The sequence below is a fragment of the Tenrec ecaudatus genome, chromosome 5 (genome assembly GCF_050624435.1).
Source record: "Tenrec ecaudatus isolate mTenEca1 chromosome 5, mTenEca1.hap1, whole genome shotgun sequence".
NCBI classification, from domain to species: domain Eukaryota; kingdom Metazoa; phylum Chordata; class Mammalia; order Afrosoricida; family Tenrecidae; genus Tenrec; species Tenrec ecaudatus.
In genome coordinates this window covers 91,310,128-91,322,354 of record NC_134534.1, presented here as the reverse complement: position 1 = coordinate 91,322,354, position 12,227 = coordinate 91,310,128, and the positions used below count along the sequence as shown (strand labels likewise).

General features: G+C 45.2%; 1 protein-coding gene across 1 annotated transcript in view; it reads left to right on the top strand.

The window, feature by feature from the left end:
• Positions 1 to 12,227, top strand: part of WNK2 (WNK lysine deficient protein kinase 2) — a 187,288-nt gene continuing 175,061 nt past the window's right edge. The window contains 1 exon segment of the mRNA XM_075550857.1: positions 1 to 675. Coding sequence (XP_075406972.1) covers positions 1 to 675 — 675 coding nt within the window.

Below are 12,227 nucleotides of genomic sequence, written 5' to 3'. Positions count from 1 at the left end.
ATGGATGGCGATGGCGGCGGCCGAGACGCCCCCGGAGCTCTGACGGAGGTCGGGCGTAGCGCCGGGGCGGCCGCGGCTATGGCCGAGCCAGCGACGGCCCCGAGGGCGCGCGAAGCCCGGCTGGTGCACCAGCGCTTTCTGCGGCGCAGCGTGGTGGAGTCGGACCAGGAGGAACCGCCCGGCCTGGAGGCGGCCGAGGCGCCCGGCGCGCAGCCCCCGCAGCCGCTGCAGCGCCGGGTGCTGCTGATGTGCAAGACCCGCCGCCTCATCGCCGAGCGCGCCCGGGGCGCCGGGCGACCGGCCCCCGCCGCGCCACCCCTCGCCCCCGACGACCCCGTCACCCCCGCGCCGGAGCCTTCGGACGCGCCGCGTCCCAGCCTGGCCCCCGCGGCTGCTTTGCCAGCCGCCCCCGAGGGCAGTCCGCATCCTCCGAAGGAGCCCGAGGTGGAGAAGAGGGAGGAGGGCGCGGGCGAGGCGAAGCCAGATGCTGGGCGCGCCCGCCGAGAGGAGCCCGAGGAAGAGGACGACGACGAAGACGACCTCAAGGCCGTGGCTACCTCACTGGACGGCCGCTTTCTGAAGTTCGACATCGAGCTAGGGCGAGGCTCGTTCAAGACCGTCTACAAGGGGCTGGACACGGAGACCTGGGTGGAGGTCGCCTGGTGCGAACTGCAGGTGAGGGCTGCACCCGTGTCGCTGCGCCCTCTCACGGGCCATTGGGAGCTTTAGGGCAGTGTGAGTGGATGGATGGCCGCTGGGGCCATTCTGGGGCTGCCGCTGGTGGGATTTGCGAGCGGCTTCGAGAGTGGTGGCAGGCCAGGTGCCCAGGTGAGCGTGTGCTGGGTTCTCAGTATGCCTACCCGGCTGCCGCCCTTTGTACCCTCGCTCCTGGTCTTGGGTGTCCAAGGTGGCCTGAGGGATTGTGCCCGTGCAGCATGAGCCTGGGGACCAGACCGTTTCCACGTCCTTTGGGAGTTCTGAGCTGTGTTCAAATTGGCATCCTCTCGTGTTCTGCTAGGTGTTCATGCTCTAGCCTGCAGGGGCTTCATCGGGGAGTTTTTCGTGGTGGGGCCTGGGAGACTGGGCAGGCTTCTTGATGCCTTAAGGTCCTGTTAACTAAATGTATGTGTGAGTGGTCTTAGAATGGACTCAGCACTATACAGTGGGTGGTGTGTGTGTGCGCGCGCGTGCATGTGCGCAAGTGTGTGATGCAAAAGCTCTGGCCATGCATTTTTCATAACCTTGCCCTCACGTTGGCTGTGTCAGCTGCAGCACCAGGAGATTATATAAACGGTAACCCGAGCTGTGGGGCCAGCTTCTGGAGCCAGGGCAGCACACGTTACCGTGGGTGTTGTGTGAGCCCTCCCTTGTTGGACACAGATGGCCTTCTTGTGAGAGGGCCAGCTTGTGGAGTTGTAAACCTACCCGGGGCCGGTAAAGTTAGCTGGACCTCTCAGGCCTGAGAGGGGGCTTGGCAAATCATACATATCAGCTTCCAGGGCTCTGAGCGCACTACTGTGGTTTGCCTTTTTGGTTGAGACATGGGATTCAGTATCTGTGTCTTCCGGCACTACAGTGGGGCTCTGCGTGTTCACCTAAAAAGGTGTGTGCTTACAAGCTGGGCTAATTCAGTGGGCATCAACCTGTTGTTAACTCTTCTTCCCAGACCAAGAGCTCCAAAGGCTACCCTGCACAGAGCCCCTGTGGCCCTGTCATGGGAACACAGGCTTTTGATAATGTTGCTCACTAGATCTTACCTTTGCTGGTGGGATTAGGATGGGTAAAGCTCTCCCTCCTTACAGGTCAGGACCTGTGGAATGGTAGCCCAGGTGGTACAGAGTAGGCAGGGGCAGGGGCTGTGTGCTGGGGACAGTGTGGGGTGAACTGGGCATCACCGCTGCATGAGAGACCAGAGGGCAGAGAGGACCAGAGGAGGAAAGGATGACTCTTTTTTTTCTCCATCGTCCTTTTGGTAACTTAAAAAATTACTTTTTTATTCTTATTAACCATTGTAGTAAAGCTTTATTTTTTTTAAATTGGAAAAATCTAGCCACTTGCACGTTGTTGTTGGTTGCTTTTGATTGGATTCAAACTTATATACCATTAACAAACTACTCACTGGCATAACCTTCTGATCATTCTCAGATAGCCTTTTGATCTATTGTCTAGTCTTTTAATATGCACACGGATATTCATGTTTTATTTATGTTGTCTTATTTAATGCATACATGCTTGCATAGATATTTATTTTGTATTTAAAATTTGTATTCATGGGCAATATGGGTCTTCCCCATTATCCACTCTTGTCAGAGTGACCCGCGTTTAGGCTTTGGTGGTGCTTCCAATGGCCGGAGAACCGAGCTGGGGCACTGCAGCAGGCTAGATTGGAGTGCCTCAGTAGCCCGAGCCCTGCTGATTTTGGTGAAGCACTGCAGGAGCATGTGACTGACTCGGTTGCTAATTCCCATTCCCTTTAAGGAAAGGCAAGCGATTCTGTTTGGGGATGTCGAGCTGCGTGTGGCATAGAGTCTGGCCCATGTACAAGAAAGGGCCATTAGTTCCCTGGCTCTAGGTGGGAGTGGGAAGGCTGAGGTGGCTTCCAGTCCACCTGCAAAGCTGTTTCTAGGGATCCTAAACCAGCCTGGAGCCAGACCTTGCTCCTCCCCCAACAAATGAGTGCAGGTCGACAGCAGAATTTAAACCAGCATTTTTTTTCCTGCCTGGGTCAGTCTGAGAGGGCTTTTAATAAGAGCGGCGCTAGGTCAGCTTGAAAGAGTCCTTCCCCAAGCACCCGCTGACTGTCTGGGTGGGTTCAGCGACTCCTGTCCTCTTCCTCACTGAGTCCTGCTCACGAGCCACAATGGCATTTCTATGCCCATGTGAGTGTCGAGGTTAGTGAAAGTTGGAGCAACCTCCAAAGATCACATAGCAAGGAGATAGCAGAGTGGAGACAGGCATGAATCCATAAGGAGAGGGGGCCCAGGCAGGCAGGCCCTACCTGGGATGGCTTCTTATGTCGGGGGTGACTAGTGAGTTAAAGTCAATGAATAGGGCCTTCCTGGCCATAATCCCATAGGTGATGTTTTCAAATTTTAGACTAAATGTGTGGGGCTACGAGCATTCTGTGCTTTAGACTAAATGCTTGTGGCTACGATCCCTCTGGAAGATTAAGATAGGCTAAATTCAGCTCTTGATAGAGAGTGTGAACCAAACCATACCTTTTGTTTCGTTGGCTCCATGCTCACTGTCTTCGAGTCAATGCCCACTCTTTGTGACAGTACAGGGTAGGGTGGAACTTCTCCTGTGAGTTTTGGGGACTGTAAACCTTTAGGGGAGTAGAAAGCCTCCTCTTTCTCTTGAGGAGCGTTTGGTGTTTTCGAACTGCTCACCTTGCCAATCAATTGCACGCCGATGTGTATCCACTATGCTACTAGGCATTGTTTCCTTGGAGTTGTCTTTAAACTCTACTAGAGCATGTGACCAAAGACACCATCCTTTGTTTTCTCTGCGGGTGTGGCCTATTAAAAGAGAGCAATACCTCCACCCAAATCATTCTTCTTTGTATAAGAGTCACCTGGGACACAAAGAGAAATCACAGGACCACTTGGAAGTGCACATCCAAGATCCCTGTCGGAAGTGACGGAGGCTGCCAAGACCATAGCCACCAGAGATTGTGGTATGCACATTGAGACTCAGAGCAATAGTGCTGAGACTAAGGGGTACCTTATCCCCATCTGACCCAAGACTAGGGATGACTGTGGGACAGAGGAACAGGTGGGCCAGCTTCCTGGCCCATGGATGCATATGACAAGGTACCCTGGGGCTCAGAGACTTAGGACTGCTAAGGAAAGAGACTTGGCTGCAAGCTGCGAAGCAGTGTTGCTGTGGATCAATGCCTGTATCCATACTGTTTGCTGATCCTGACTTTGATAACCTATTTATTTCTCTAATGAATCCTCTTAATTGTGAAATTTTTCTGTGAGTTCTCTGTGACCATCGAACTCAGTATAGAAATAGAGTGCCACGGGAATGGTCGCCTTCAGGACATAGGTAAAGAAGGATGGGACATGGCAATAAGGAAGCCAGAAGAGGTCGCAGATGTCCACCTGTGTGGCCATTCACTGCAGCTGGTACCCAGTACGATGCTGGATGTGCGACTGTGCCTATGAAGGGCTGTTGAAGGAATTCTGGGGGCTGGTTGAGGCTGGGTGGTCCAGGCAGTAGAGTGTTTGTGGGTGAATGGGGACGATTGTGTGGAGCAGGAGGAGACATGTCCCTACACCAGGTGGCGAGTGCCTATAACAGTCAGGAATAAATAGCCTTGCGTCTTAAGGTGAGATTTGGGGAAGGGCACAAGAAGTAGGGCTCCCCAGCATTCTGGCCGTGCGTCTGGAGAGGCTGGAGCTAGTCAACACTGTAGAGATGTCCATTATTTACCCCGACCCCAGCGACTCATTTGAAAGTCAGTTTTTATAGGCAGGAGACTGAGGAAGCTGGCAAATGTACCTCTTATCATAGGGTACCTCTTCTGGCTCACCTTCTGCCCTGTTTTCTCCGACACCCAGAGGGCTTTAGCTGGCAGCTCTAGAATCCCCGCAAAGCTGACCTCCAAAGCCTTTTTACCTAGGTGGGACTCTGCTGCCTTCTCCTGACTTGGGGCTGGATCCCCGAGTGACTGATCAGCGCCTCATATGAAGGTTATCCCCAAGGTTCCCTGACAAGGAGAGAAAACATCTCATTCTGAGTCTAATGTTTGGCTAATATCCCTATGATTTCTATTTTTCTTTGATAAATTAGTGTTGAAAGGACTTTAAAGGAAGAGTTATATTTGTTCTCATACAGTGAAGGCTTGTGAAAGACTTTATCAGTGCATTCTCACTTGGAAAAAACCAAATTGAATTATTTTGGGAGAAGGTAGTTTTCTTTTCATTTCTGTATTTTATTTATTTTTGGTTGAGAATATACATAACAAAACCCACACCAATTCAACACTTTCTGCCTATATAGTTTAGTGGCGTTGATTACATTCAAGTTATGTAACGGTTACTGAGTTGTTTTTACCCCTTTAACATAAACTCACCATCCCTTCAGTTTCCTATCTTAATCTTTTGAGTTGCGATTGTCAACTGGATCACATAGAGATAGTTAAGAATGCATAAGCTCATGGTAGACCCTTTTAAAAAAATCAAACTAGTTGTGTTAAACCATTATTCAGTTTTAAGATGACTTCAGGAAATAGTTTTGGTGTAATAATTAAATATATTCTCGGGACAATAGTTTTGGGGGCTCACCCACCCGCTATGACTGTAGAAAGTCTGGAGTCGAGGAGCATGAGCATTTCTGTTCTCAATTTCCCCTCTGTTGATTAGGATTCTGTTGTGGAATCTTTGATCTTCTGGTCTCCTGGAGAAAAAAAAAAAGCAGTGTTCATAGAGAGAGTTAGGCGCCCATCCATATTCTCCTATTCCCGACTCTTCTTCCTGTTGCTCCAGGTGAGTGGAGAGCCATGGCACCTGGGATGGTTGCTCACAAGCTCTCAGACCCCAGGCACTAACCACACAATGAGCCAGGAGGTGGAACAGAAATACTAAACAGGTTATTAGACCAACTCAGTGGGCATGTCCCATGAAACCAGGAACTAAAGCGCCAAACCAAATTCCATGAGGTATTTGTTGTAAAGAAGTAGCCTCAGTAGCTACTTTTGGGGTGGGGTTGTAAATAAATTAATATTGTTGTAAATAAAATAATTGGCCTAACTTTTGCCAATTCAACTTTTTACCAGGGCTTTGAACTTGTTCAAGCTGTTTCAGTCATGGCCCACGAAGGGCAGACATGAGGTTTTAAAATTTGTATATTTGGAACACTGAATGGAATGGGGAAAACTGCATTTAGAAGTCCTGGCATGGGAGACTTGGGAGGGATACAGTGACCCTTTTTAGGAACCTGATGTGTGATGCTGGACTATTGTTAGGTCTGTGGAGAGCAACACACATTCGAAGCAAGGCGCTTGGCAACCATCTCTGAGCTAGGCACTGTTGTCCGTTTAGTTACTCAAGAGATTTGTGTACAATGCAATGAAAACACAGCTCTTGTTTTCTAAGGGGATGATTAAGTTGTCAGTAGGGCTCTCCCTGTAATTTTTCCTGTTTCAGTTAGCATTCTGGCTCCCACATATTTTACATATTCATATCCATTCCAGCGTCATTTCCTCAGCCATGACTGAGCAGAGCTGAACTGGATCAAAGTCCTACTTTATACATGTGTACAACTTATGAATAGCAATTAGAATAATCAGCTACATCACCCTATGCTTAATTCAATTTTTCCATCAGTGTTAAGCTTTCCTTCTCTCCTTACCATCCTTGATAACAACTAAAAACTTTGGTCTGTATACATTTTCCTGTTCTTATCTTTTTGTATATGTGAATTAATACAATATTTGTCTTTTACAATTGGTTTATTTTACTCAGTATAATATCTTCAGAGGGTCATTCATATTGTAGCAAGATGGACCAAGGTTTCATTTTCCCTGCTTCTTGTAGCTCTCTACCACATTTTGCTTATCCGTCTATTGATGTGCATTGAGCTGGCTTCTGCCGTTTGTGAGTAGTGCTGTCAGGAAGATTGGGGCGCACGTCTCTGCTGTCTAGTCTTTGGGTACAGAGCAGAGTGGAATGGCTGGGTCTACTTTGATGGTTTGAGGAACCGCTACACTTTCTCCCAAGAGCCATGCTGTCTTACATTCCCACCAGCAACCGCCAGGGTTCTAATTTTTCCACATCATCACCCATGTTTGTTCTTTAGTAACCCCTTCAACCCCAATCTTAGCCATCCTAGTGGGAATGAGGCTGGTATCTCATTGTGCTTTTGACTCTTATCTTTCTAATGCTAATGATGCTATGCATCTTTACCTGTGTGTGTGGGGGGGGGCGCAATTTGAATATCCTCTTTGGTGAAATGTCTACTTAAGTCCTTTGTCCATATTTTTGGACTTTTTGTTGTTAAATTCTCCAAGTTTTATATATTGTTGCATGTCAGATTCATGGGTCATATATGGTTTCTGAAGTTACATCCTAGTTGGTAGCTTATTTTTTCCACTCTTTTGATAAAGCCTTTTGCTGTATAGGATGTTTTTTTGTTTTTTAATTTTTTTTTGTGAACTACTGTTAGTTTATTTTTTTTCCTGTTTGTGCTATTATGTGCTGTTTATCTATTATGTTAGATAATCTATTTTTGAAAGCTAAGCCTGACAGCATTGCCTTTGCTTGTTTTCCTAAGATTTTTTTTTTGTTTTAATATGCACACTTAACTCTATAAAACATTTTGAATTTGGTTTTGCGTGTGATTTGAGACATGAGTTCTGTTTAATTTTTCCACATGTAGAAATTCAAATTTTTCCAGTAGCATTTATTGAAGAGATTCGACTTTCCACATGGAATAGTCCTTAACACTCTTGTCAAAAATTCAGTTGACCATAAATGCGTGGGCTTATTTCTGGAAGCTCAGTTGGTCTATGCCTTTGGTCTGTGTGTCTATTATTATACCAGGACCAAGCTGTTTTAATTACTGTAGCTGTATGCTATTAGAAACTGAGAAGTCATTTCAGATGCATAGCGACTCTATGTATAACAGAATGAAATGCCACATGGTCTTGCACCATCCTCAAAATCATTGCAGCCCGTTGTTACAGCCACTGTGCCAACTTATCCCCTTGAGGGTCTTCCTCTTGTGCTAACCCTTTGCTAAACATGATGTCCTCCTCCAGGGACCACCGACCCTGATTACGTGTCCAAACTTTACTGCCCTCATTTCTAACAAGAATCCTGTCTGTACTTCTTTTTTTTTTTTCCTGTCTGTACTTCAATGACACATCTGTTTTTCTGACAGTCCTCAGTATATTTAATGTTCTCCCAAACCTAGCAAGGCTCAGCCCCACTGACCTCCTGGAGGAGGCCTGCTCCAGAGAATTTCTGAGGCTGTCTGTACATTGTTACAGAAACCCACTGCTTTGTCTTTCCCTGACAGACCACGTTGTGGGTTTGGAGAGTTGATCTTCTCGCTTACAATCCAATGCTTAACAGACAGCATTACCATGGCTCCTGAACAGCAGCATTCAAATGTATGGTGGCGGGTGTGTGTGTGTGTGTGTGTGTGTGTGTTGCTTTTTATCTTCCTGATCTTCCTTATTCATTGTGAGGTTTTCACATGCATCTGAGGTCTGGGGGAGGGGCACCTTCAGTCTCAAGGTGACATCTTTGCTGCTAGTAGATTTTAATTGTAGCTTTTAATTGCCTGACTGCTGCTTCCATGGAATTACATCCCTGACCACATCGACGCTTTCTGTCTCTATTTGCCCTGATAGTCTACTTGGTTAAGTTATTAAGATTTTTAAGTTCTCTGTCTTGAGGTGTAATCCATCCTGAAGACTGTCGTCATTTCTCTGCACCACTAAGTGCTTCACGTTGTCTGCTTTCAGCAAGTCGTATGTCAAGTAGTTACGTCATCTGCATAACTGTGGCGCCGAGCAACAACCACCACACACAGTTGTATGCCTTTGCGCCGTCAACAAAACGCAGGAAAACATCTTTCTGGAATTTTCTGTTTTTAGTCAAGGTCCATGTGATAGCAACTTCGATTGTTGATATCATTTCATGTCCTCTCCTGAGTCCAGCCAAATTTCTGACAATTTTCTGTTGATGAATTGCTGCGATCATTTTTCAGTTCTCCACAGCAAAAATTTATTTGTGTGATGTAATGATATTGTCCATATACCTACGTAGTGGTATGTCTTTGTCGTTAGGTGTCATCGACTTGGTGCTGATCATGTTGACCCCATGTACAACATAACAAAACCCTGCATGGTCCTGTGCCCTCCTCCCCATTGTTGTCATGCTTGAGCCTATTGATGCAGCCTCTGTGTCAATCCATCTTAGTAGAGCTCTTGCTCTTTCTTGCTGCCCCACTACTCTACCAAGCCGATGTCCTTTTCCTGTGCTGGTCTCTCCTGACACTGTGTCTGAGCTACATGAGCCAATGTCTTGCCATCCTTGCCTCCAAGGAGCATTCTTGCTGCACTTCTAAGATAGATCTGCTTGTTCTTTTGACAGTCCATAGTACTGTCAATATTGCTCACCAGCACCATAATTCATGTGTCCATTCTTCTTCAGCCTGCCTTATTTAATGTCCAGCGCCACAGGCACAAGTAACAGCACTTTCAAGAGTTCGTGTGCAGATTTACCCAATGCAGTGCACCCATTGACCTCTTGGTTACTGCTTCCATGAGCATTGATTGTAGATCCAAGCAAGACAAAACCCTCGATAAATCCAATATTTTCTCCCTTTACCATTATGTAACCCACTGGTTCAGCCTGGAAGATTTTGTGTTTTGTTTTGTTTTTAAATTGAGTTCTAATCCATACTGAAGACTGAAAGGCCATCATCAAGTGCTTCATCCTCAATTTCTACAAGCAGAGTTGTGTCATCTGCATATTGAAAGTTGTGAAGAAGTCTTCCTCCAATGATTCCACATTCTTTACCAAATATCCAGCTTCTCTGATGATTTACTCAGCATACAGATTGAATAAGTATGTGAGAGAATGTAACCCTGCTGGACATACACCTTTCCTGATTTTAAACCTTAAGTATGTACTTGTTCTGTTCACAGCTTCCTCTTGATCCATCTATAGGTTCCACAGGAGCACAATGTAGGGGTCTGGGACCCCATTCTTCTCAAGGCTATGTGTAGTTTGTTATGGTCCCCCCAGTCAAATGTCCTGGCATAGTCTACATTATACAAGCAAATATCTTTCTAGTATTCTCTCCTTTCAGCAAAAATCCACTTGACATCAGCATTGATATCTCTTATTCCACATCTTTTTCTGCATCTGGCCCGAACCTCTGGTAGCTCTCTGTCAATGTTCTGCTGTCACTGTTGTTAAATCAGAGGTTCTAACAACAGTGGGCCGCGACTCCTTTGGAGGTCGAACGACCCTTTCACAGGGTCTCCGATTCATCACAGTAGCAAAATACAGTTATGAAGTAGCAATGAAAATAATTTTTGGTTTGGGGGGTCACCACAACATGAGGAATTGTATTAAAGGGTCATGGCATTAGGAAGGTCGAGAACCACTATGTTAGATGGACTTTAGCAAAATTTTACTTGCATGCGATATTAATGATATTGTTCTATAATTTGAGCATCTTTTGGGTTACCATATTTGGAATGGGTACAAATATGGATCTCTTCCCATCAGTTAACCAAGTAGCTATCTTCCAAATTTCCTGGAATAGACCAGTGAGTTCTTTTCGTGCTTCATCAGCTTGTTGGAACATTTTCATTAGTATTCCCATCAATTCCTGGAGCACTGTTTTTGGTTAATGCTTTCCGTACAGCGTGAGTTTCTTCAGTTCCATTAATTCATGAGTGCTACCTCTTGAAATGGTTGAATATCAACTGGTTCTTTTTGGTACAGTGGCTCTGTATTACGTCCACCTTCCTTTGATGCTTCCTGCATCATTCAATATTTTGCCCATTGAATCTGTCAATATTGCAACTCGATAATTGAAACTTTCAAAGTCCTTTTAGTTTAAGCCACGCTAAGTGTATTCTTTCTTTATAGTTTTCTAACCTTGAAAATTGCATTGTTATGTTTGTCTTTGTCTTCTTGAGCTGCCCTTTGAAAATTTCTGTTTAGCTCTTTGATGTCATCATTTCTTCTATCTACCTTATCTACTGTATGATTAAGAGCAAGTTTTATAGTCTACTCTGACATCCACATTGATCTTTTTTTACTTTCCTGTTGTATTAGTCTGGGTTGACTAGAGAAACAAATTCATTGACACTCATATATGTGTAAGAGAGAACTTCATATCAAGAGGTAATTCTGCATCAGTAAAACATCCCAGCCCTGTCCAGATCAAGTTCATAATCCAATACTAGCTCAAAAGTTCGATATTGGCCCATGAATTCCTTTTCAGATTCAGGCAGCACATGCAATGATACAAAATACAGGAAGATCACAACGTCTTGTGGGTCCAGTGGCAGTGGAAGCGTCTCAGCACTGGTGCGGGTCTCCATGTGGCTTCTATAGCTCTCCAAGTGTCCCAACAGCAGGGAAGTGAAGAAGAGAGAGTGTGGCCCACCTCCAGGGAGAAAGAGAGAACCTTCCGAGAGTCCTCATGAGAAGGCCACACCCACAAGGAGACATCATCTAGCTGTGACCTGATTGACGGCCTGGACTCCTCCGCATGCTTATTTATCAAGTTGACATGAAATTATGGAGCTACCACACCTGTCTTTTTAATGGCCCTTTGCTTTTTTCATGTATGATATTCTTGATACTTCATCTCACACCTCATCAGGTCTTCTGTCATTAGTGTTCAATGCATTAAATCTGTTCTTGAGATGTTTCCCAGATTCAGGTGGGATAGACTCAAGGTCATATTTTGACTCTCTGAGAGTTGCTTTAATTTTCTTCAACTTCAAACTGAATTTATATATGAGCAATAGATGGTCTGTTACATAGTCAGTCCCTGGCTGGGTTTTGGTTGCTGATATTGAACTTCTCCATTGTCTCTTCCCACAGATGTAGTCCACTTATTTTCTATGTATTTCATCTGGGGAAGCCCTCATGCATAGTTGTCTTTTATGTTGTTGAAAAATATTTGTGATGAAGAAGTTGTTGGTCTTGCAAAATTCTATCACATGATCTCTGGCTTCATTCTATCACCAAGGCCATATTTTCCAACTATTGTTCCATCCTTTTTGCTTCCAACTTTTGCATTCCAGTCAGCAGTAATTATCAATGCATCCTAATTGATCATTTTGATCAATTTCAGACTGTGGAGACATTGGCAATTCTTCAGCATCATCACTAGCTACATTTGAATAATAGTTTTTTATATATGTGAATAAGGGCATTAATTGAGGCATTTATTATTTTTGAAACCCCTTGTATTTTATTTTTTAATCATTTTATTGGAGCCTCGTATAATTCTTATCACAATCCATACATACATACATTGTGTCTAGAACATATGTACATTTGTTGCCATCATCATTCTCAAAATATTTGCCTTTTACTTGAGCCCTCAATATCTGCTGCTCATTTTCCCTCTTCCCCTACCTTATGAACCCTTCATCATTCATAAATTATTATTATTTTGTCATATGTTACACTGTCCGACATCTCTCCCTGCCTTCTTCTCTGCTGTCCATCCCTCAGGGA